The sequence below is a fragment of the Gorilla gorilla genome, chromosome 1, assembly GCF_029281585.2.
Source record: "Gorilla gorilla gorilla isolate KB3781 chromosome 1, NHGRI_mGorGor1-v2.1_pri, whole genome shotgun sequence".
Taxonomy (NCBI): domain Eukaryota; kingdom Metazoa; phylum Chordata; class Mammalia; order Primates; family Hominidae; genus Gorilla; species Gorilla gorilla.
The window spans coordinates 94,617,648-94,644,550 of record NC_073224.2 but is presented as its reverse complement, the minus strand read 5'-3'; the positions used below and the strand labels follow the sequence as shown (position 1 = coordinate 94,644,550).

Genomic DNA, 26,903 nt, shown 5'->3' with positions numbered 1-26,903 from the left:
CTCCTGACTCTGCCAAATACCGGATGTGCTATACCAAACATAATGCTCCCTCTAACAGAAGGTGATGGCATCCTTGGATTCTTTGGGAAGGTGACGCACATTGGAGGAAATGCAACTCAAATATGCCTCCCCAGGCAAGAGAATCCATAGGAAGAAGCTTGTGATGGGAGGATTTACATCTGGAGAGATTAGAGTAGATGGATACAAAGTGATGCTAATATATAAAATAATTTTCTACCCACCTCGATAAGATCCTCATAGGAGAAATGACCTTTGTAGAAAGATAAAGTCAAGAAAAAAATACAGAGATTTCTCCGTGACCTTCAGGTCTAGTGAAACACAGGAGAATTGCCTTTGGACAGGATTATCTGATAAAGTGAGATCACGGGAATCGGATGATTATTATTTAATGATGGCACTTAATAATTGCTCAGCCTAATCTTAGCTCATTAAAGCAATATGGAAAGTAGTAGTAAACTTGGTTTGAAACTGTTATTGGTATAAAATATTTTGATGATGACATAATAGGAATCTATAGCATAGCTTCCCAACCCACAGTTCTCCATATTGATTCCTCCAGCCCTGCAAATCTGTGAGTGACCCCTCCCAGGTTCCACACTCCTTCAGTTTTCCCCAGTTACCAGTGTTCTGGGTGCCATGGATAAAGGTCTGTTTCTGAAACCAGAGCTCTCTTCTTGCTGAGATTCTCCACTTTGCCTGAATGTGCCCCAATTTCCTTGTTTGCTCTGGCTCTTCTGTCAGAGCTATACACTTACTTGTCTTTTCCTTTGTGATCTCTTTTGACTTGGCGCCTAATGGAAACTTCTGCATCAGTGAGGTCCAGTGTGATAGTAAATGATGGAATATTGCAATATCACGTGTTGGCTGGGATTTCTGGGTCCATTGCTTCATATCCCATCTGAGTTCATTCTGTAGCAGCCATTTACCTAAAATATTTTCCAGGTGTGTGCTTATTATATTAGTACACTTAATTTGTCTATATTCTTGGGTTTAATCTTTGAAATTTTGAATTAAACTGTATTAACAAAGACCAGTCATTATTTTATTAGATGCACTGTGTTGGTAATGCTTTCCTAAGTTGCCTCAGAAGATCTTCTAATCTTAACAAATGTTTTGTCATATTTTATCCTTTATCTATCTTATCTATTGATTCTTGCCTAGGACCAATTATTGTAGATATCATACCCGTCTTGGTTACCATTGTGCCTAAACCCAGATACCATTTATAGTTTTCTCTAAAAGTCTATGAATGAGATCATACTCTCTTGCTGTCTTATTATTCTAAAAGTGTGATATTTTATGTGAACTAGACTTTATAGCAAGCTTTCCTTTTTATAATCTGGCAGCAGTATAAATTGTTGATGTTTATTCTTCTATCCCTTTTACATGATAGATGAATCTGTTCAATTTTGGCTTTTGAGTGACTCATACGTGGTTAGCATTCTGCTGTGGCATTGGGTGGTCTTTAGCATTTTATTGGACTATTTTATGAAACATCTCCAAAGAAATATGTTGGAACTGGTATTTATTACCTTAATCTTATTGTCTGCCTTGAGAAGCTGCTAACTAAATGTTTTCTCCAGCTTTTCCTTAATTGCAGTGTGGTTAATTCCTCTCAACTGCAGGAAGCCAAGGTATTTATAGATTGTTGTTATTATTTTTTGTGGCCTGTAGAAGTAATCGGCATTCAATGAATGCCAAGAACATGCTTGGCATGAAGTAGTACATAGAATTAGATCCAGTTCCTGCCCCATGAACTTGATGTGAGATAAGCTAACTGGGGAGGAGAGAAGCAAGAGAAGACTTTCCAAAAGATTGTATCTCTTCTAAAATTGGGAGAAAATGAATTTCAGTTTAAAAGGAAACCTTAAGAATTCAATTAATAGGATAAAACACAGGTGAAACAGTCAGTAAAAGCTAAGACAGTATTTATGCTAAATTCATGAATCTAAGGAGTGAGTTATAGTAAGCCCTGGTATAATGGATAATTTATCTCAAAGCAAAACTGGGCTGGGAGCAGTGGCTCACACCTGTAATCCCAGCACTTTAGGAGGCCGAGGCAGACAGATCACGTGAGGCCAGGAGTTCGAGACCAGCCTGGCCAACATGGCAAACCTCCATCTCTACTGAAAATACGAAAATTCCAGGTTTGGAGGTACATATGTAATTCCAGCTACTGGGGAGGCTGAGGCATGAAAATCGCTTGAACCAGGAGGTGGAGGTTGTACTGAGCTGAGATCACACTACTGCACTCCAGCCTGGAGTGACAGAGGGAGACTTTGTCTAAAAAAAAAAAAGTAGAACTGTAGTGCTGTAAATGGGGGAGGAGAGGAAGGAGAGTAGGGAAAAAGTCAAGATGCGGAGATGCATGCATTCAGTGGAAGGATTAAGGAATCCTGAAAATTACCCTGAATTCATCTCCCTCTCCAACAGCCACATCTGATCAGTTTCCAAGTCCTGTCCCTATTATCTCCCAGATATCCTCTCCTCCTAGCCCTGATTCTTTTGCTCTGTTTTAGGTCCTTCTTATCTGTCACTGGTCTCTTGTCATGTCCTCTCCAATCTATCATCCATGAAGCAGCCATATAAACCTGATCAAAGTTCGTTGCTCAAAACCCTTAGATGGCTGCACATGACTTAAGAGTAGCAATGCAAGGCCCTCATGACCTGACCCTGCCTGCGTGTTCAGCCTTATCTCATCTGGCAGAGGACTTGTAGCATCTGAACACACCAAGAGGCCATGCTGCCTCAACTCTCCATTTCTGTGCATGCTGATGTTCCTGCCTAGAATGGCCTGCCTTCTCTATTTCTATCCAACCAACTATTTATCCTTCAAGTTCAAAAATTATCTTCTCTGTGAGTACTTCTGACTTGTATCCAAGCAAATTAGGTGTTTGCCCTTCTGTGCTTCTACTGGACTTGGTAGATATAACCTTATTACAGCAGTGACCTTAGCACATTGTCACTGTTGAATCATACGTCTCTCTTTATGTGTACTGTTAACGTTTAGAAGACAGATGTCATGTCTTTTGTTTTTTATGTCCTCAGAGGTAATGGTTGCCGGCTGATGGAAGGACTGGCTGGGTCATGTCAGGCTGCAGGCTACTCAAGGACAGTGTGGATACTGAGTATCTGCAAAGGTTTTCGACTTTCATATACTGCAAGGGGGAAAGACAGGCTCTTGGAATTGTGGGAAGATGAATTTATTTCTCATTCTGGAAGGTTTCCAGTACTGGAGGACAGGAACAGTTGGTACAAATGTCCTGGATTTGTGGATATAATCTTGATGGGGGGACACCTGTTCTGTCTGCAGAACTGGCATTTATTTTGGACCCTGAGAAGCAGAAGCCTTCTGCATCTCCCAAGGGGGCAGCCAGGTCTGTGCAGGGAGGTTGCAGAACCAGGTTTGCGTTGTAATACAATTACTCTCACCATCTGGGGTTCTGCCTTAAAGCATGAGGGTGACTTGAACACTTCTGACCTCTGGAAACTCAGGGACGGTGAATTTCAAGATCAAAAGTGGCAAAGAGGGTGACTTACTTTTGGGAACATTAAAGGCCTCCATCTAAATGAACTTTGTGCATGTAGTGGGCCACGTTTCATTTGATTCACCCATGTTACTTAAATTTGTTTAGGAATGGAATATTATAATTGATTATTTTGTAGTGGGAATTTTAAACATTTAAAAAATTTGTTAAAAATTTATTTTTTATTGACTTTCCTGTGTATGTACAACTGTTGTCTAGTGTTGTAGGGGAATATGATTTAGGTGTATAATACAATTTAGAATCCTGAGATTCTGGGAGTCTAGTGAAAGCTATGTTATAGAAGCAAGTGAAAACATTGAAATAACCCAAGTTAGTACTATAAAAATGGCCTCAACAAATGCTGTACATCATTCTTGAGAGGAGCAGGGTACTGCTATGGTGTGGAGTAGTCAGGGAGTGCCTCACAGGGAAGAAAATGCAATTTGAGCTGTGTCTTGAAGTGGGGTAGAATTTGAAGAGGTATAATAAAGAAAGGTAGTTCTGGGGCAGGAAAACAGCTACTGAGATGGGGATTCTTCATTTATTTATTTATTTATTTTTTAATGTATGGTGTTATTTCACCAAGTATTTTATGATATAGATCTAGGCTCATGATCCTCCAACTCCCTTAATCTTATCTAACCTCTTCTAATTCTTTGAATACCTACCATGTATTCAGTATTGGGCTGGATACAAAAGAAATGCAAGACATCATTCTTTTCTTTATGGAGCTTCAGTCTTGTAGATTACCGTATCATATGGAAAAACATAGAACCAGCAGCAGTTTTTGGAAATGAGAATGTAAAATTAGAACTTCAGATTCTGTCTTGCTGGTATGATACTCTGGGCTTACTCTCATTCTCTCACTGCTTTCCAGATGTGTCCTTTTTCTTTTCTCATGTGCTGCAGAGGTGGGTAAATAGGGTACTCTCTACCTTTCATGACAGGAAATTCAATGTCAGGTGATTTGCCAAAGTTTAGAGACAAGTTGGTGGAAGAACCATAGTGAGATGTTTGTGTTTTTGTGTGTTTGTTTAAAAATTGCTTCTTAGCTGGCTGTAGTATGAAGGGAGTTGCCTTGGAGCATACAGAAGTACCTCCTAGCTTTTCTGGGATGAATACTGCCCTTCCAAACATGCTCTGGTATTTTAGAAAGAGGTGTAATACATCAGGTCAACCAGAGTGCAGGTCAGAGTGCAGCAGCTCTGAGTCTGTTGCTGAGGAATTAGTGACTCATGAAAAGCACCTCGGACTTGCTCATGAAGATTCTGAGATCCTCATCAACTTGGTACTTGATCTCTGAATTTCCGTTCTACCCTCAGTCCTCATGGGCCTTGGTTTTAGTGGAGGTAGGAGCTGAGAGTTGGAGTTGATCTCCGTTTGCTTCTTTGACTTTGTCTTTGATGGACCCCCCTGTCACAGATTAGGAGACAAAGCACGATTTGCATTTGCACTCAGCCTCCTGCAAAAATGCCATTTCTCAACATTTTCTTTCCATCTATCTCTTCTTTGTCAGTTTCAGCCTCTCAGCCACATTGATAAGCACATTCAAATTCTGGGCCAATCCTGCCACCCTGTGAGCCGTTTGTCTGTCCCTCTGCACTTCTGCAGCACTATTGATTTGCCGTTTGCTTGCACTTTAACTGGATCTGGATTGGCGTGTGCCTCTGGAAGGTTTTCCATCTATTGATCAGAGTTAATGGTACCCATCACCATGGTTTCTAGGATTGCTGTCTGGGATCAGCACAGTGTTGTTGCAAACCATTTTTTTTGCCATGAAGCTGAGGCAGTCCAGGGACTCTGAGGCACTTAGAAATAAACCTCAGAGCTCTGTTTTTCTTTTCAAAAATCTGTATGTGAGGATCTTTTTCTGCCCTTTCTCTGCTTGATTTCAAAATCCATCTTCTTCTTGTTCAGTTGCCTGCCCCTCATTCTGCTGTCTGACGGATGAAAAAACTCATGCCTTCTCTCCTGTGTGGTTGCTCAGGGTCTCCCTTGAGCCTTCAGTTATGCACATGTGTACACACACACATGTAATTGGGTCTCGCTGTGTTGCTGTATACCTAGATGGGCATTTCTCTTGTGGCTGCTCATATTGCTATCCTTCCTACATAGCCACTTAGGAATCCACAGACAGAACAACCTCCTTAATGGAAAGCAAGCAAGCGGTGATTGGCTTGGAGTGTGTATGTAAGCATATACGGGTCTGTGAGAGAATACTAGGTGGGTAAGAGGGGGTGCTGGTGTGGTCAGTGAAGCCACTCTCAGTACCTCACATTAAATGTTAAATGTAACCCCAGGAAACAGGATACATTGACACCTTTTTTAAAAAATGCATAATCTATTGATTTGGTAAATAACTCTAGTTGGTGTAGCAGATATGCACAGTGTATTAGTAGCCAATTGCCTCAAAACCTAACAGCTTAAAGCAATCATAATCATTTATTCTCTCATAGTTTCTGTGAGTCAGGTTTTCAGAAAAAAGCATAGCCCGGTGGTTCTTGCTCAAGGTCTCTTAGGAGACTGCAGTTAGTCTAAGTTTCTGTTGTGCAGTGGGGCAGTGGTGATGGTGGGATACGTGGTTTCCCTTTGGCTTGGTTTTGTAAATGTGGGCAGAGTGGCCCGAGAGGATAAGACTTTGTGGAGATGGGTGGGAGGAGTTCGCAGTTTTTAGAATTTGTATAAAAATACATACATTGAAATTAATATGTGGTTATTAATAGTTGTTGTGTTATACCCTTGCATAGCATTTAATTTTATTCATTTGATTCCCCAGATCCATCCTGGATAGATAGTGGAGGGAGAAGCTGGTGAGGCCAAGTGCCAGTTTTTGAAGAACATCTCTGTGACCCTGGCAAGCTGGAGCCAGAGGCCTGGGCTCCTGTCTGCCTGGGGGCCATCCAGAAGGACTGAGCTTGCTTTTTCAGCACCCGTTTCTTCCTTACTTTTCCATGACTTCACTTAGGAGCCAAGGCATTGAGAAAGCCCTTCTCTAAGAGAGGTCATGTGCTTAGCTGGCAAGGCTACAGGCAGCACCTGTGGCACCCCTGGTGTGCCAGGGGTGTTTTACTGTCTTGCTAGTGAAACCATTCTCGAGGAAAGGGAAGGGACACTGCACCTAGGGCAGTTAGCCAGAGCAGGGGTTCACACAGGGCCAGCGATTCCTGGGATGTGGGACTTTCACTGCTAAAACCAGGGCAGTGCCAGGCAAACTGGGATGGTTGGTCAACCTAACTATACTTGCAGATGCTTCCTGGTTGACCTCCACCTCTACCGCCCTTGCCCTTGCTTCTTACACCTGAGTAACAAACCTCATAATAGGTAAGCATCTGGCAGAAGGCTCCCTTGTGGATGAGGGCTCTGGCTTGGGGCATGTTGTATTTCACTCTGCCCTAGTGGCTACCTCTTAGCCCATCCTGGGTTTTGACCTCATTCCCTCCTTAGTTGTTATTTTCTTGGGATATCCCAGAACTCCAGGGATGAGGTGGTTGAAGACCACAAGGCTCTAACCACCAAGACACTGTGTTTCTGTTTGGTGCTGAAGGATTGCAGGGGTCTCTGGGCTGGAAGCCAGTGTGGCCCTGTGGCTTGCTTCCTGTTTGTTTTTGTGGGTGGGAGCTCTACCCTGCTGTCCATTCCAGATACAAGCCTAGACACTATCTATCAGGGGCTTACAGATAGCCTGTGAATGGGAAAGGACTGATGACAGGATGTCCACAGATCTCAGTGCTGGAGGAACAATGGATGCTTTCTCAGAGGCTCACTTCCAGGATTTTGCTTTGTTGAATGGGATATATGGAGGGAGTGTTGAAAAGGCTTTGTTACGAGAGGAGGAGAAAGGGAGATGAGGCCACTGGTGCAGTGGAATAACCCTCTGTAGGAAGAACAGGGATTTCTATCAGGGATGTTTGTTTAGCTCTGTGGTATGTAATTTGAATCTTTCGCCACAAAACAATCTTTATTAAAATATTGGTTTCTCCTTAAAAATAGCTTTTGTCAGACAAATCTGAACCCTTGCTGTGTTTCATTGGCATCTCTCAGAATGGGAGGCAAGCCATGTGATTTCAGGTTCAGTTTCTCAGCCAGAGTTGCCGTCTTACGTTTTTTTTTTCTTTTGAGACAGTCTTACTTTGTTGCCCAGGCTGGAGGGCAGTGTGTGATCTTGACTCACTGCAACCTCTGCCTCCCTAGTTCAAGTGATTCTCATGCCTCAGCCTCCTGAATAGCTGAGATTACAGGTGTGCACCACCACATGCAGCTAATTTTTTGTATTTTCAGTAGAGACAAGGTTTTGCCATCTTGGCCAGGCTGGTCTTGAACCCCTAGGCTCAAGTGATCCACCTGCCTCAGCCTCCCATAGTGCTGGGTTTACAGGTGTGAGCCACTGCACCCGGCCTGCAGTCTTAACTTTGTTTTCTAAAGCATTTCTCTGTGTCCCAGAGAAGACCTTTGCCTGCAGGTCCTCTGTTCTCATCCACGACTACTTCCTTTTTTCTTCCCTGGTTCCTTTTGTATTCATTCAAGATCCTCCAGACAATCATTTATTTGCTAGGACAGAGTGTGGTCAATCTCTCTATATATTATTAGAATCAAGGGCACACGTGCAGGTCTGTTACATGGGTATACCCAATGTTTAGCTCCCATTTATAAGTGAGAACCTACAATAGTTGGTTTTCTGCTCCTGTGTTATTTCCCTTAGGAAAATGGCCTCCATCTGCATTCACATTGCTTCAAAGGACATGATTTCTTTCTTTTTTTCACTGTGTAGCATTCTGTGGTGCATATGTAGCACATTTTCTTTATCCAGTTCACTGTCGATGGACACCTGGATTGATTCCATGCCTTTACTATTGTGAATAATGCTGCAATGAACATATGAGTGCATAAATCTTTTTTGGTAGAATGATTTATTTTCCTTTGGGTATATAACCAGTAATGGGATTGCTGGGTCAAATGGTAGTTCAGCTCTTAGTTCTTTGAGAAATCTCCAGACTTCTCCACTGTAGCTGGACTAATTTATATTCCCACCAACAGTATAGAAGCGCGCCCTTTTCTCCACAACCTGGCCAACATCCGTAATTTTTTGACTTTTTAACAAAAGCCATTCTGATTGGTGTGAGATGGTATCTCACTGTGGTTTCGATTCACATTTCTCTAGTGATGATGAGCATTTTTTTACATTTGTTGGCCCTGTGTATGCCTTCTTTTGAGAAGCGTCTATTCATGTTCTTTGCCTGCTTTTTATTGGATTTGTTTTTTTGCTTATTGATTTAAGTTATTAAGCCTTTGTCAGATGCAAAGTTTGCAAATATTTACTACCATTCTGTAGGTTGTTTGTTTACAATCTCTTTTATTCTTGCCTGCTTATCTTTGGCAAATAGAAAGTGTTCTGTAATTTTTGAAAAAGGAATGGAGCTTCAATGTGAAATACTAGGTGCTTTCCCTACATGGTCTCATTTAATCACACTGGTAATCTTGCAAAATTTCACTTCATAAATGATGAAGCTGAGGTGCTGGGAGGTTGACCAGATGGCTCAAATTCATAGAGCAGCTAGAAAGTGGGTGCAGCTGGAATTGGAACCAATGAGCCTTTTCATGTGATTCTAATATATATTTTTATTTTTAGAGCATTGGCTTTGAAGCCAGGATACCTGGGTCATAGCCTCTCTCACTTTGATTCTGTAACTTAGTGACCTTGAGCAAGACTCCTGATCGTTGAACATTAGTCAGTCCTGCCTTGTTGGAGTAAAACAAGATGTGGGGCCAAAAGACCTTGGAGCTACTTTCTAGTGCTGATGTCTCTCTTCCCTCTTTGTTTCTGGGAAAATCTGTCCTCACCATCCATGTGTGCCCCTCACCTCCGTCTCCTTTCACTGGTCGCCCTTGTGTACTCTTTTCTCTTTGACTTCTTTGATTATTTTGTGGCTTTTCTTGCTCTCTTTCTTTCCACCTTTTGGTTAGAGGAACTAATGCCAGGACTTAATTTCTCAGACTTTCTACTTCCTTTAGCTTACTTGGATTACCTTATCTGAAAAATCATTGCAAAAATAGTTGCTGTTTTGTGATGCTGCTGCTGATGTTAATGAGAATGATTAATTCCTCTGCTATGAGGACTGTTGGGTGGATCACCATAGGAAGTTGGGTAATATGATGGAGTCTTTATAGTGCAGGAGGTGTGGGACTGCCTGAAGGCAGGTAAAGAACTAGAAAATATCTTAAAATTTCTTGCTTAAAAACAGGAAAAGCTATCATTTGTCCATTCGTTTGGTGGGCCAAGCTTTGTGCTGGGCGCTCAGGATACAGTGGTGACAACAACAGTTATACCTTGGAGCTACCAATGCAGTCTAGTTTGGAGAGACACAGTTAATCTAAGAAACAGATATTAACTCACAACTCTGATAAGTGGAACCAGGTATAACAGGAAGAACTAACTTAGATGTAGAGCTGACGGAAGATCTAAATGCCAATCACTTCATATGTATTATTTTATTTAATCTTTACAGTGGCTCTGTAAGGAAGATGGATAGAATGACAAGAGTGGACTTCCTTATCTCATTCCTGATCTTAAAGGAAAAACATTCAGTCTTTCACCATTAAATAGGACGTGGGTTTTTGTAGAAGCCCTTTATTAGTTTGAGGAAGTTCCTTTCTATCCATAATTTGGTGTGCATGTGTTTCTGCGTGTGTGTGTGTTTAAATCATGAAAGGGTATGAAAGGGTATTGGATTTTGTCAAATGTGGGGTTTTTTTTGTCTGTTGAGATGAACATATGGTCACATGTTGAACTAACCTTTTATTCTTGGGGTACATTCTACTTGATCATTGTGTATGATCCTTTTTGTATGTTGCCGAAATTGTCTTGCTAGTACTTCCTTGAGGATTTGAGGACAGGCATTGTTAAAGGTGAAAGCATGTGTAGCATATTGTCATCTTTCTTTCTGCTAACAGTGTAGGAAGTTTTAGAAAAATCCTAAAAATCAGCTTCAAGGACTCAAAAGGTGTAGTATTAATAGTAGTCTGGAGCCATTCCTTGCAGGGTCGTTGCTGACTTGTAACTTACACATTAAGTGATGTATATAAAGGTTATTCTGGCTTATAGAGACTCGATTGTTAGGACAGCGTGGAATATATTTTAGAGAGATTTCTAATCAAGAGAGTTTAAAATATAGAAAGCTTTATATTTAAGTGGGGAACATGCCAGTTATCTGGAAATTTTACTCATTTGTGGGGTTTCATTCAGCAGTGAGGCTGACAAATGATTAATGACTGCACTGCAGACCCCACATTCCCAACTCCAGGAAGGCTTTTCCTGGTCGCAACTTGCTCAGTCAGGAGGCAAATGTGACAGGGTGTTTACCTCAAACTGAGCCCATCCCGTGAGGTTCTGTGAGCAGTGTCATAGTTAGCCATTCCCTGATGAGGGGTGGCAGGTGGGGGTGTTTGCCAGTTGTCTGTGTGGTCTGGTCACTGGTAACACTCTGCTTGTGCCATTCACCACTTCCGTCTTCACTCCTCTTTGATTCTGTTGAGACTGATTTCTTGATTCTGCCCTTCCATTTACTCTGGCATTTTAGATCACCTCACTCTGTGTACAGTTATTAGTCTATGAGAATTCAAGGAGGCTATTATGGTAAAGCTACAAATTCTGTACCTTCAGGATCTTCTTGGCTCACAAAGCAAGAACATGATAATACAAAGAATATTATCTCCTTATGATTTTATAATATTTTCTAAACTATAAAACTTTGATCTGCATTATCTAATTTTGATTTGCAGTGGTGCAATCATGGCCCACTGTAGCCTTGACCTCCTGGGCTCAAGCCATCCTCCCACCATGGTCTCCTGATTAGCTGGTACTACAAGCGTGTACCACCACGCCTGGCTAAATTTTTTCATTTTTATTTTTTATAGAGATAGGATCTTCCTATGTTGCCTAGGCTGGTCTTGTACTCTTGGGCTCAAGTGATCTCCCCACCTCGGCCTCTCAAAGTGCTGGGATTTCAGGAGTGAGCCATCATGTCTGGCCCATCTAATTTTGATTCTTATGACAACCCTGACATGTAGGTAGTACGGATACTAGGTACATTTCATGAATGAAACAGAGGCTTGGTGAGTTTAAGTACTTAGAATTTAGGAGGTGTAGGATGTTGGTGCTGCGCAAAGCTGAGTGCTTTCGTTCTTCATGTGAAGAATAAGGGATCTCTCTCTATTGTCATCTGACAGCCTTCTCATTTCTTCAGTTTACTGTTCTCCAGTAGTTGGATGACCATTTCCCTCCTTCGGTGTCATGGCACCATTTTTATTTATGTGCCTTTAATTCCATTCCCAAAGTCATTCAGATGAACCAAATAGGGATCCCCGTCCATTCCTTGCAAGTCTTGGTGTCCCACCATTTTTCACTGATGTGTTTTTGACCTTCTGACCATTTGGGTGTCCATACACAGGCATCCTCATCTAGCTCAAGTTGAGTTTAATGTAGTGAACCAGCCCTTGCTGGGGCATTGGCTTGTGTTCATCCTGATTACTTATTTCCTACTGAAGTATTAGCATGGCAGTACAGGGTAGGGAGTCCTACACTGGTTCTGATTCTGCCACTCACAAGCTACATTTTCATTCTTTCTCTGAGCCTTGATTTTCCCTTCTATAAAATGAAGGGTTAGATCAAATCACATTTGAGGTCACTTAAACTCTGTCATTGGATCTGACTTCCTTATTGGTTTTCTGGTGTTCTTTGTTCACCTATCCATTCCTGGTTTACCTGATACAGGTGATGATTTTAATGATCATACAGCCTTTGTTAGTGTATCCCTTTGCCTCACACCATGTGTTGGACTTTCTTTCTTTTCTTTTCCCTAAGAGAAAATAACCTGCTGGCCAAGTCAGCATCCCAGGTAGGCATGGCAGAAAGTGCTGCCGGCCCAGGGTACAGCCCAGCCTCTGCCTCACACCTGCCTCTGTGACACAAGCCAGAGATTTTAATCACCAAGCTGAAGCTTTTATTCAGGAGCTGATAGTTGAAAGGCCAGAACAGTTTCTCTGTCTTCCTGCTTTTTTTCTCTCCTCTTTGCTGTACCCCTCAGATCCTCATAATAGAAATAATCAGGCCAACCCATCTAAGCTTTTGCTAATGGAGACTAAAAGAACTGAAAGACACAGCCTCCCCATGGGCACACTGGTTGGATCGTTCTGTCTTACCCTCTGTCCCTTTTAGAGAATTGCATGGCATTAGCATAAAGACAAGTCATCGCAATCATTTTGCACCCAGCCCCTTAAAGTTGAGGAGCAGGAAGGATTCTGCTGTGATCTCCGGCACATTCATCGGCCCCTGCTGAGCTACTGATCAATAGTGACACAGTTGCATCAGATGGCCTTCAAATAGTGCTTCCTTTTTCAGATGGGCTGGGAGAGAGAGGAAGAAATATAAGTGCCTCATTCCTCTTAGACTACAAATAAATGAAGACGTGGTGTGCAGCTGCATTTCAAGCATTTTGGAAGCTTTTCTGGTGTATGTGAGGGGTGGGTGGGGGGGTTGGCACTGAGGCTTCTCTCTTGATTGCAGTTGAGAGCAAGGATGCTGCTAAATGTCCACATGGGCACTTTGAGTCCCTATCTCCACGTCCCTTACACACTAGCACCTGGAGAGCCCCGAGCAAGCCTCACAAGTGGGGAGTGGGATACCCTGACGCAACTTTTCTCTTTTTCCTCCCCTCCCCCAGAGTATTTAGTAGGAGGTCACTGGCTGAGTGTGTGCCCCGGAATCTGGGGCCGCTCCTGCTGCTGCAGTTAATGCTGCTTTGTTCCATGCTAAATGAGGCGAGAACTTTCACCCTGGTCACATTCATAATCCCGCTCAGCAGGACGCTCAGCTGTGCACAAGAGCAGTTTCTGCAGGCAGGGAAGGGCTTTCCCTTTGGACAGTCCTTTGGAAAGCTCCTTTGGTTCTCTGTTTCTGGAAGCTATCAGTACAGAGGATAGGTTCAGGGACTAACTCAGATGGGCAATCTCAGCTGGGGGTTTCTAGGCACGACCAGGGTATCAGATTTCTTTATGCTTTTGTGTGTTTTGGAGAGAGGACACAGTATGACCAGGAGACCAGCGGGATATGAGGAGGCAGACAGGGAGACCAGACTGCATTTGGGACCCCCAAGGGAGAGAGTTTGGAAGAATGCAGGGGTCCTAGACTAGAAGCCAGGAGCTTGAGGGAGACTGAGCCCCTTCTTTGCCATCTGCTAACTGCTTTGGGCCTCACTGTCCTCTGTAAAAGAAGGGAGTTACCCCTGAAACTCACATGTTGTATCCTGTGTGCTGAGGCTGTAGAACTGAGCAGCTTCAGAGAGGAGATGAGAGCTGGGAGTGCAGCACAGGCAGGGACCTTTACGTTATGCCTGTTTCTGGGGGCCCTGTCCTTTCCTGTGGCCTTGCCTGCGCTAGCTAGTCAGTGGGGCTTTTACAGACCCATAGCAGAAGATTCTGCTAGCCTCTTCTGAAGCATGTTTTCTTGTTCTTAATGATAGTTAACTTGGCTGGTCATAAATCCTAAATCTGCCTCCTCTGAGGTGGGGAGCAGTTAAAATCTCCACTTGATTTTCTTGTTTTTCCAACTGTCCCCTTCTGCTGGCTTCCTTGGAGTTTCCTGAGCACATGCACAGTTGGGGTCCTGAAGACCTGGCTGGGGTTTACACATGATTTTGGAGGCTTCCCCTCTGTGACTCCCTCCTGCCTGCCCTCTCTTTTAAGCTCCTCTGGCTGTCCCCGTCTCTGGTATCCAACTCCCCAGGATGTCAGAGTGAGCTTTTCTGCCTGAGCTCCAGCCAGCCTGCACTGTGCCTGTGGGGTTGTGCTGCCAGACGAGATGCCCCACACTCAAGCCTCACCAAGAGCAGTTCCCTTCTTTCAAAGCTTGACTTCCCATAATCTCTGCCTGTTTTTTGTCTCTTTCCAGGGCTTTCAAAGTTACTATTATTATCTTAAACAATAGACCTTATTTTTTAGAGAAGGTTTAGGTTAAGAGAAAAATTGAGAGGCAAGGCCAGAGTCCTCATATATTCCCTTCCTTCCCAATTTTCTTATTATTAACATCTTACATTAGTGTAGTACATTAGTTACAATTGATAAGCCAATATTGATACATTATTATGAACCAACATTCACAGTTTATATAGTGGTTCACTTTTTGTGTCCTGCGTTCTAGGCAGAGCTATTTTTTCTATCTTGTTCAGAGTTCCTATTTGTTACTTGTGGGAGGCTTAGTCTGATACTAGCTACTCCAACTTTATCAGAAGCAGAATAATCTGATGCATTTATTTTTGATTGATAAATACAAGGCCGGGCGCGGTGGCTCATGCCTGTAATCCTAGCACTTTGGGAGGCCGAGGCAGGCGGATCACGAGGTCAGGAGATTGAGACCATCCTGGCTAACATGGTGAAACCCTGTCTGTATGAAAAATACAAAAAACTAGCCAGGCGGGGTGGTGGGCGCCTGTAGTCCCAGCTACTCTGGAGGCTGAGGCAGGAGAATGGAGTGAACCCAGGAGGCAGAGGTTGCAGTGAGCCTCTGAGATCGCACCACTGCACCCCAGCCTGGGCAACAGAGCGAGACTCTGTCTCAAAAAAAAAAAAAAAAAAAAAAGATAAATACATTTTTCCCTTGTCTCTGGAAGCACCTGACATAAACCTTGTGAATAAAAGGAGTTTCCAGAAGAAGGTGATGGTGATAGCAGAAAGTCTAACAAGTCTATGGATGGCAATTACATTGGTGAATGTTTCAAGCTTTCTGTCTTGCTGCTTTTCACATTATGATTCGTGTACCAGGGGCCACAACAGTAGAGTTGATTGGTGTCTTCAGAAGTTAATCTCCAGAAAATAGGGTGGAAGCCAGAAAGTGAAAGCACTTTATGAAATATTAACTTAGTACTGAGGCTGAGGTTGTCCAGAAACTTATAAAAAAATTTGAAGTCTTTCAGTTCACTTTATTTGCAGTTAGCTCCTGCTTATCTGGAAGATAAGATAGAACAGATACAGATAATCCCATATCTTGATTACCTATACAGTTTGCATCTTCTGTATAGTTTTTTTCTTTCTAGATGTTAATGAAAAAGAAGTAGGCCCTGATATTTTTAAACTCCTTTACCTTATTTCCCCTTAAGCTCAGTGGTCAATGTTCTGAATAGAGGCCCTGTCTGATGTCTCACAGCAGGGATTCCTGGAAGGGGGGGGATGCAGGAATGCTACAGAAGTCTTACAGAAGGCTAGGTGATTAAAAATCCACCAGCAGGAAGGTTTAACATACCACCCCTCTCGGTAAACCAGGAATTGCATGTGCTACTGTAAAAGCATCTGGCTTAGGTCCAATTGAAGTACCTGGATAAAAGTCAAGTAAGTTTTGCTGTGGGACTATACAGAGTGTAATGGAGGGCTGGAAGGAGCAGGGTGATGTCTCAGATGCCGGAACACCAGGCAGAATCCAGGACTCAGGATGCTCCTCAGAGGGGAGATTCTCCCATGAGCACTTGGGGTGAATCTGTGTTCATTTTTGGAGGATTCCACTCAGTCAAATGTATTTTGAGCATCTCCTGTGTACCTGGACCTGTGGGAGGCACGGTCAGCTAGTGATGACTAAAGCATGTTTTAGCTGTGTGTTCTAGACAGGAGAATTGCATGGAGGTATGGGAGTCCTCTCTAAGGGTATCTCACCTACCCTGGGGGTAAACAAAGGGGAAGTAGAGATTAAGCAGAAATCTACAGGATCACGAATGTTGGAAGATTAGGGGACGAGTGGGTAGAAGAGTGTTCTGTGCACAGGGAGGAGCATGTGTAGATGCCCTTGAATGTGAGAAGATATGGTGTGATTGAGGAACTTCTGAATAATTGGCAAGGCCACTGGTGTGAGATGAAGCTGGACCATGTGGCTATGTAGGCCATGCTGAGGATTTTGATTGCCATCTTTGGGCAAATGGAAGCAAGTGTGGGAGGTTCTTAAAGAAGGGAATAAGATGACCCAATTTGCTTTGTAAAGAGATCACTCTGGCAGCTTCATGGAGAATGGTTTGCAGAGGGCCGTGTGGGTAGTGGACAAACCAGTAAGGAGGCCATTGTATAGACAAAGTGAGAGAGGAAGATTTTCTGGGATCAGGTAATGGCAGTGTAGACAGAGAGGTAGAGGGGAGAGAATTGGGAGGTCCTGATCACTGATTAGCTGTGATGGGTAAGGGAGAAGCACGTTCAGGGATGACTCTCAAGTTTCATGCTTGAAAAACTGGTGGATTTCCTGGGGGCTGCTAATCAGGATGAGGAAGGCTAGAGGAGGAACATGACATGGGAGAAGGAGGGGAAAAAGGATGAGTTTCCATTTTGAAATATATTCCTCCAATTCCCAGGCATCAGGCCAACCTAGCTCCATTGCCCTAGGAACATGTGGGAGCCTGCATCCTGCAGGAGAGGCAGATAAAAGGAGTGCTGTTTCAAAGTGATCACCTGCCACCAGTGTATCAGTCTTTGACTGAAGGCAGGGAATTGGTTTTGCCTGACCCCTGTAGGAATTGACAGAGCCCGGATATCTGAAGGTTGTTGGCTCCTAGGCCTGAACTTCATCTACCTGCTGAGCTAACCTTCCAGTCAAGAGTGGGAGGGTGCTGCCTGAGTTCAGTTTACTGCAGAATTGCTTGAAGTTGAGCGGTTAGAAGGGCCACCCTCCAGCAAGTGTGTCTGGTCTTAGATGGTGTCTTACACTTTGCTCAAGATGAAGACTCAGGGACAGACAGAAGTTAGTTGTGGAGGTGGTAATGATTAGTTATCAAGGTACTCTTTGTTGTGGTGTCATATGTGTAAAGAAAGTATTCACATACCACACCCTCTGGTTTTGCCCTGTGCAGTAGACTTTCTGACCCTTTGCTTCCCTGGCGTTGTAGTTCGGCTCTTGATTCATGTTATTAGAGTGGATGTTTAGCTTTTGTCTAGGAGATGCAGACCTGAATCCTGCTTTGTATATCGTTTTAATCTCTCTGGATGACCCTAAGGTGCAGCTATAGCGAAAACAGGTTATTTATTCCAGACACATTCTCAGAAAGGCAGATTAGTGATTCTTTTTTGTAATTTATTTTATTTTTAAAAATTTATTTTCAATTTTTGTGGGTACATAATAGGTGTATAGGTTTATGGGGGCACATGAGGTATTTTGATACAGGCATGCAATGCATAATAATCACATCAGGGTAAATGGGGTATCCATCACCTTAAGCATATATCCTTTCTTTGTGTTACAGATAATCCAATTACATTCTTTCTGTTATTTTTAAATGTACAATAAGTTATTGTTGACTATAGTCATCCTATTGTGGTATCAAATACTAGATCTTACTCATTTTACCTAATTATGTTTTTGTACTCATTAACCATCCTTCCCTCCCAGCCGCAACTACCCTTCCCACCTACTGGTAACCATCGTTCTACTCTCTATTTCCATGAGCTGAATTGTTTTAACTTTTAGCTCCCACAAATAAGTGAAAACATGAGAAGTTTGTCTTTCTGTGCCTGGCTTATTTCACTAACCTCCATTTTTATCTGTGTTATTGCAAATGACAGGATCTCATTCTTTTTCATGGCTGAATAGTATTCCATTTTACTGCATTTTCTTTATCCATTTGTCTTTTGAGGGACACTTAGGCTGCTTCTAAATCTTGGCTATTGTGAATAGTGCTGCAATAATTTGGGAGTGCAGATATCTCACCAATATACTGATTTCCTTTCTTTTGGGTATCCTAGCAGTGGGATTGTTGGATCATGTAGTAGTTCTAGTTTTAGTTTTTTGAGGAACCTCCAAACTGTTCTCCATAGTGGTTGTACTAATTTACATTCCCATTGATAGTATACGAGGGTTCTTTTTTCTCCACATCCTTGCCAGCATTTATTATTGCCTGTCTTTTGGATAAAAGTCATTTTAACTGGGGTGAAAGATATCTCATTGTAGTTTTGATTTGCATTTCTCTGATAATGATGTTGAGCACCTTTTTGTGTACCTGTTTCCCATTTGTGTGTTCTCTTTTGAGAAATGTCTAGTCAGATCTTTCACCCATATTTAAATCAGATTATTAGATTTTTTTCCTACAGAGTTGTTTGGGCTTCTTATATATTCTGGTTATTAATCCCTTGTCAGATAGGAAGTTTGCAGATTTTTTCTCCCATCCTGTGGATTGTCTCTTCACTTTGTTGATTGTTTCCTTTGCTGTGCAGAAACTTTTTCAACTTGATGTGATCCCATTTGTCTATTTTTGCTTTGGTTGCCTGTGCTCATGGGGTATTACTCAAGAAATCTTTGCCCAGTCCAATGTCCTGGAGAGTTTCCCCAACGTTTTCTTTTAACAGTTTCATAGTGTGAGGTCTTAGTTTTAAGTCTTTAGTTCATTTTGTTTTGATTTTTGTATATGGTGAGAGATAGGAGTCCAGTTTTATTCTTCTACATATGGATATCCAGTTTTCCCAGCACCATTTATTGAAGAGACTATTCTTTCCCCAATGTATGTTCTTGGCATCTTTGTTAAAAATGAATTCACAGTAGATGTATGGATTTGTTTCTGGGTTCCCCATTCTGTTCCATTGGTCTATGTGTCTGTTTTTATGCCAGTACCATGCTGTTTTGGTTACATGTTCTGTAGCATGTACCTGGTTACATGTTTTGTTCTATAGCCTAATTTGAAGTCAGGTAATGTGATTCCTTCAGCTGTTTTCTTTTTGCTCAGGATAACTTTAGCTATTCTGGGTCTTTTATGGCTCTGTATAAATTTTAGGATTGTTTTTTCTATTTTTGTGGAGGATGTCATTGGTATTTTGATAGGGATTGTATAGTACAGACACTTTAACAATAGTGATTCTTCCAATCCATGAACATGGGTTATCTTTCCATTATTTTGTGTCCTCTTCAATTTCTTTCATTAATGTTTTATAGTTTTTATTGTAGAGATCTTTCACTTCTTTGGTTAAGCTAATTTCTAGATATTTAGATTAGTGATTTTCTTTGCATGAATGAGAAGGAAGGAAGGAAGGAAGAAGAGCAAGTGAGTGTGTGGTGTGAGTGTGATGTGTTAGTAGGGGTGTGGGGTGAGGCAAGTGTGTGGCATGTGAGGTGTGCATGTACATGCGCACCATGACTGTGTGTGAAGGTGTGTGGTACATATATGCACACATACCAGCTGGGGTAGTGGCTGATGTAGTGAAGGAGTTACTTGTGGGGTGAAGATGGTAGATGTCTTAATGTGAGCCCCTTGTTAGGAAGCCTTGTCCAAAACTCGAAGCTGCCTCTTCTCTCCACCTGTCCTCCCTGCATCCTGTGTTTCCTTTGGCTTTCTCAGTCCAGCAGTGCCTCTTCCAGAAGAGGTAGAAATGGGCCAGGGTCACGGTAGCAGGATAGGGATGGGTCCCATCTGGGTATTTGTGTTCAGGCCCAATGGTGGGTCTCATTGGGCAGCAGCCCCTTTCCTGGTCTGCAGGGATCCAGTGGGAGGACCATACAGTCCCCCAGGCTCCCTGTGATGGGTGACCTTTCTTGGTCCTGTGGCCCTAGCTCTCATGTGATGGCTGAGGGAACACGAGCCCCTCAAGGCCTGTGTGTTCCTGACTGCAAGGCATTCAGGGCAGGAGCCATCAGCTGTGCAGTGTCAAGGAGAGGGGGCATGGAAACTGCCCCATGCTGGAGGGCCTGTGAAGTTTGGCAATCACGAATCTGGGCCTTACGTCATCCCTAGCTCTGGGTCGCTGTCTTGTTGACAGACTGCACCGCCTCAGCAGAGCTCAGAAGGAAAAATGTAACCACAGTTAAATCTGGCCACGCTATCAGATCTAAGTGGTTTTGTTTACCTCAGCGAGTTGCAAGGTTCTTCAATAGCTGTGTTGCTCCCCATGGGCCATGGTGGGGCTGTCCCCTTGGGGCCAAACTGCAATGTGCTCACTGCTTGCCAGCTGTGTTCTTCAGTGTATTAGCACAAACTGTTGATCAATACTAGGGGAAATCCCTTTGTGGTATTTAGTTTTTGAAACCCTCCTCACTGGGGTCAGGCCTCAGCTCCAAATTTCGGGAAAAACTTGCTTTTCCCGTAACTACAGGACATCCCTTTCCCGCACAGATGTCGCAGTCTTATCTTCACTCTTAATGGAATCTTTGCTTGGGTAGACTTTTAAGTTATTCTGGGCTCTTAATTTCTAGTATATCCCTTGGGCTGTTTTATGTAATTTATGTATAATAAGGAAAGGCAAGTCCCAATGAATCAGTGTGTAATGGGATGGTGTATATGAAGGAGCTCATGTCATAGATGCTTAATCAATGAATCAGTGTTGGGTTGTCCTATTTTCTTGTTTCATTCTTATAAGGAATGATATCTAGAGATTATACCTTTTTAATTTTTCCTTTTTGAAACAGAGCCTCAGTCCATCACCTGGGCTAGAGTGCCATGGCACGATCTCAGCTCAGTGCAACCTCTGCCTCCTGGGTTCAAGCAATTCTCGTGCCTCAGCCTCCCGAGTAGCTGGAATTACAGGCATGTGCCACCACACCCAGCTAATTTTTGTGTTTTTAATAGAGATGAGGTTTCATCATGTTGGCCAGGCTGGTCTCGAACTCCTGACCTCAAGTGGTCTCCTTGCCTCAGCCTCCCAAAGAACCAGAATTACAGGCATGAGCCACAGTGCCCAGCCAAGATTATACTTTTGATCCAGCAATCTTACTTCTAGGAATCCAGCAATCTTACTTCTAGAGCTACTTGGATGGGCTCAAACTTGGCTAGATGAAAAGTATAATTTGTAGTAGTGTCATAGCATGTCCATCAGTAGGGGAGCCATTATATGTAATGTAATAGTCTGTATTCATTGGCATAGAGAGATGCCCTAGTTGTATTTAAAGTCAAAAAACCAAGTTGCAGAACAATGTGAGTAATATGAACCTTTACATAAAACAAATTCCCTCCTGTCTGTGAATATATACCCATCAGTACACAAAGAGAGATGTACATCAGCTGTTACAGTGGGGACTTTATTCTTTTGTGCTGCATATTTCTGCATTATTTGAATAGCTTACAGTAAAAAAGTACTCATATTAAGCATTCATCTTCAAAAAATTTTAAATAAATTAATTCATTTCTTTCCTCCAGTCGGGAACTTAATCGAATGTGTCAGGTATCTAAAACATCTAGGGCTCAATCAGTGAAATTCCATTAGTTAAAAAAGGTATATATTCTTTTTGTTTTTTTGAGAGCACTAATATTTGCCAATCACTTTTGTGTAGAACATTTTATTCTGTTTGATCGTTACTGAGAGCCAATTTTACAGTTGAGGAAATTGAGACAAAAAAAAAAATGAATTGCCTTGCCATAAAGTGGTGGTGGAAGAGTCTTCACACCCAAGGCTTTCTGGCTTGAAAGGCTGCTTGGTTAGACACAGTGCTCTACTGGATCTCTGGTTAAGAGCAAGATGAAAAAAGGAAGCAGTAATTTCTGGTTAACTTGCTTTTTATAAAGTTAGAAACAGACTCAAAACAAAACACCCTGCTGGCTCTTAATTTCTTCATCTGTAAAATGGGCAGATGAGCTAGTCCTTTACCCTTTGGAACTTTCTGGGATTAGGGACACTTGCTACCCCTCCTCTCAATGAGTGTTTGCTTCTCCCCCACAGTACGTAGGAAGCCTGGACGTGCCAAGGCCCAACAGCAGGGTGGAGATCGTGGCTGCCATGCGCCGGATACGGGTGAGTGGCCAGAGGTGGACTGTGTGGAGCGGGGAGTCAAGTGCCTTAGCTGCTGGCCCTTCTAGGTAGGGCTGGAGGGGCCAAAATGGATGGCTACACCCCTTGCAAACCCAAACTCCTCCTCTCTGTACCCTCTAGGTAGCTGTTCTGAATTGAACATTTGATCTTGATGAAAGGCCAATGTTAAAATGGATGTGATGGCTAGAGTGGTACCATCTTCCCTCTCTTGTGACCTGTAGCTCCTCAAACTGAGATACATATTACCTTGATGATGTGTGGTGACTGGCCAGGGACTGATGTCTCTTTTTTATTCAAAGGTTTTAGGGAAAAGGTTTAGTAATTATCTGGTAATTGACTCAAAAGATGGGGTTTCACTGTGTTGCCCAGGCTGGTCTCCAACTGCAGAACTCAGGCAATCCACCCACCTCGGCCTCCCAAAGTGTTAGGATTATAGGCATGAGCCTGTATAATGTTTATAATGGAAGCTTTTATTAGAAATGGTGGCTCTTGAATAGAATGGGAGTGGAATAAGTACTCTAAATAGGAAAAATAACATTAGCAAAGATATAGTATAGTGATGAACTGTTGCCTGGATAAGGGAGGACAAAGAAATTGGCTTGATTAGGGCATTCGAGGGTAGGTAAGCGATGTGTTATATGGGGAGGGTGGAGCTAGTTAACAAAATCGTTTGAACTTCAGTCTGAAGGAGTTTGGGATTGAGTCGATACACAGTGTGAAGCCTTTATACATATATATATATATATGTATGTATATATATATATATATAGAGAGAGAGAGAGAGAGAGCTTATATATATAGAGAGAGAGAGAGAGCTCATATATATAGAGAGAGCCTATATACATACATATATATATATATATAGAGAGAGAGAGGTATAGAATATAAGATTTACTTGGATTTTTAAGAGTAAATGTGAGATTTTAACAAAATTTTATTGGTTGGATGCTTTAGGCTCCGGGAGTGTAAGTGCATTTTCTTCTGCCATTTTGTCTACTTTCGGAAAGTTCAGTATACATTCTCGTTGGTATACATGGTTCAGTCTGTGAACTTGTTGCTTTCTGACTCTGTGGTACACGAAGCTGAGACTGAACAAGAATCAAATTCTCTTCTGATACCTGTGAAGGAATTTGTCCATGTGCTCTGCACTGGAACAGAATAAATTACCTTGTACTTGTGCATTTCAAAGGTAGGTTTGGGATTGGTGAAATGGATTTTAAGTGTTTTTTTAAAGAGATAATTGGCATTAGAGATGGCATGATTGGTCATCCCTGGATGCAGCCTGGTTTGTTCTTTAGAATAATTGTTCTGTAGAATAATCTACTCACCTAAATGGAAAAACATGTAGGTGATGCTGTAGCTTCATTTTGCTTTGTTAATTTTACTTTCAGCCAATCCTTCCTCTGGTCAACAGAAACTTGAGTTCAATGACAGCAATGTTGGGAAGAAAATTTGCATGCTTGGGGCTGTTTCTCTGAGCAGTTCATCGGCCTAATAAAATCTTTTCATTGCCTTGATCTTCCCAGTATTTCAGCATTTTTTTATTGTTAAATTAAATTTATTGAGACTGCTATTAAATACAACAGTACTATTTTTCATGGACACAGTAAGAAGTAGCTTCAAAGCACTTTCACTTGAGTTGTTTCATTCAACATTCACAGTGAAGTGGGGAACCAGTTACCCTCATTTTCTAGATTAAACTGAGGCTCAGAGGGGTAGGGTGAGGAGTCTCACAGGTCTGGGAAGGGGCAGGCATGTGGCCTGAATGCATTTCTTCACTCAGTCTCATTCAACACGCAACTTCCGAGTGTTTCCAGGCCTCTTCTTTTCCTTCACCTTCTAGCTCAGATAGAAAGCACAGAGGCATCGGCTGGGGAACATCTGGAGGTGTTACAGTTGTTAGGATGGGCTGCTACTTTCACCACAGTTGTGGTTGCTGCTGTGATAAGGACTGGACCTGCAGCTGGCCTGTCCTTGGGGTTTCAACCAAAAAAAGTCCCTTTTTAATTCACTTTTGACGAAGAGATAGGGAATATGTTGTCAGTAGTATCACTATCATTATGAAAGTGATATCTCTGTTAATAGTAGCTACTATTAGGAATAGCTACTTATGTGCCAGGTGTTTTGCTAGGCTTTTTAATATTGAAATAATATTTTATTATTTTATTTATTATTTACAATTACTCTAGATGAGGATGTTATTATTACATTTTATAGATGAGGAAATAGAACCTTGGGTGGATTAAATAATTCTAGGTCAAGTTGCTGTTAGTAGGAAGAGTTGGGATTCATATTCAGGACTGTGCTGGCCCATTTGCAATCCTGCTGAAGGCTCTTTGTGACCCTAATATGAGTCATTACCCCAGCTGAGGAACCAAAGAACTGGGACATGGGACCTCCCCAGTAAGAGAGCCAGTGGCAGAGATACAACTTCGTGGAACAAACAGAGGTACAGGAAAACATCACCTGGAAGCAAGGGAAGTCCGAGGCATGGTATGGGGCTGGCTGGTTGTGGGATCTGGAGGCATCTGGGGTTGGAATGTGACCCCAGTCTCCTTTTCCCTCATCATCTGCCAGCCCTTATGGCCTATGTGCCTCTTCCTGTGGCTCCCTTCCTATGTGCTGCTTCCAGTGCTTAATGAGCAGCTCATTAAATTAGAGGGAGCAATTAATTGGCCAGAAAGCTGTTTGGTCTGGCTGTCCAGTCTCTTGTTTAGACTGGCCACCATTAATAGCAAGTGCCGTGGTATGTGTTTTACCCTAAACCCCTCAATTCACTGCTAGGTCCAGGCTGCTATTTTCTTTTCTTCTTTCCCTTTTAAAAGCTGTGTTGGCTGTAATTACAGCTGTCAAGAACTAGGGCATGGGATTTCTGTGTAAAGGACTATTCTTGACTTTGTCCTTTTATGTAGAACGGTGCCAGGCTAACATTGGGCAGGCTTTTGGTTGCTGGGTGTTCTGATGGGTTCAGAAGACACAGGCCTTACAGCTTGGCTGGAACAGTGGGTAGACCTTAGAAAACAGCAGTTATGATAAGGATCACATGTGTGTGAGATGTCAACCTCCCTGATCCTGTCTAGAGCACTAAAGGGACAGTTGATGGGCAGTGAAGATCATCTGTTTCCCAGAGAGAGAAGCATTCAGAGTGAAGGGATCTGTGTGATGTGCCCCATTCATTCTTTGAGCTGGGGCTCTAGCTGGTGTGTGCACTCCTATTCCTTACCCCAGAGAGGACTCTGAGCTAAATATCTGGACTTTGTTTTTCACTGGTGCTTTCCTCTTCCCTCTCTCTGTTTCTCATTTGGTCTCTCACCCTTTTGATGGTCTTTCTGAATTTATGTTATCTGTCTTGAGCGTATTTTGCTTTTTTTCCTTTTTAATGTGCTTTCAGTATTTTTTTATGGTGGTAAATGTGTAACATTAAATTTAACTATTTTTAAGTGTGAAGTTCAGCAGTGTTAAGTATATTCACACTGTTGTGTCACAGATCTCTAGAACTTTTTCATCTTGCAAAATGGACACTCTCATTAAACACAATTCCCCTTCCCCCTCTTGCCAGCCCTTGGGAGCTACCTTTCTACTCTCTGTTTCTGTGATTTTGACTACTTCATATGAATGAAATCATGTAGTATTTGTCCTTTTTTGACTGGCTTATTTCGCTTAGCATAATGTCATCAAGGTTCATCCATGTTGTAGTATGTGACAGGATTTCCTTCCTTTTTAAGGCTGCATAATATTCCATAGTGTGTATATACCACATTAAAACAATCCATTCATTTAACTATGAACATTTTGGTTGCTTCTACACCTTGGCTGTTGTGAATAGTGCTGCAATGAACATAGGTATGTAAATATCTTTTTGAGATCTTGCTTAGAAATTTTTGGGATATATACCCAGAAATGTGATCGCTGGGTATGGTAGTCCCGTTTTTAATTTTTTTGAAGAACCTCCATACTGTTTTTCATAATGACTATCATTTTGCATTACTATCATATCTTCCTTGTTTATTGTTTACCAGAGAGTAGAAGCTAAGCGTTAGAACCCAGACCAAACAGCAGGCCTCTGATTCCAGATCTGGTACTTTCCCCCTCTCTGTGCCAACTCCTTGGTATTAGGTTTTTCCATATATTACTCTCTGATCTCTACAATGACCCAGACAAGAAGGAAGCTTAAGGGACACTCCCCAGAACTACAGGATGGTTGTCCTGCTTGCTCTTTGTTTACCAAGGATCCAAAGGTCTGAGAAGTTGCCAGCTGGAAAAGGAAGGGGAAAGTGAGAGAAGAGGGAATATGGCTCCTTTTTAAATTGAAACATATTTTTATTTTCTTTTAGCTGTATAGCTTAGAACAATTCACAAAGTTTTCAGGGAGGTTCTCCTTGAGCTGGGGATTGGTCTGACACTGGCGCCGCTTGCTTGGAGGTTGCTGGTTGAAGGTGCAGGGTGGCTGGTAATGCTGAAACCAGGTTGCTGGCATTGCACTGTCAGTCCAACTGGGTGAATAGGTGAGTCCAGCAACCAGATGTTTGGTATGATTTGCATTAGTAAATATGAACACCAATCTGTCATTTAACTTTTTAGCTTTCCTGGGAAGGCAACACTATGTAGTGA

The 26,903-nt window shown here is 42.4% G+C and overlaps 1 protein-coding gene across 2 annotated transcripts in view; it reads left to right on the top strand.

The window, feature by feature from the left end:
- The window catches only part of NOS1AP (nitric oxide synthase 1 adaptor protein), a 320,296-nt gene that overhangs the window by 62,167 nt on the left and 231,226 nt on the right, over positions 1-26,903 (top strand). For both annotated transcript variants that reach the window (XM_004027787.5, XM_019025884.4), the window contains exon 2: positions 22,203-22,274. In XM_004027787.5, the coding sequence (XP_004027836.2) occupies positions 22,203-22,274 (72 nt within the window). The remainder of the gene's footprint in view (positions 1-22,202; positions 22,275-26,903) is intronic.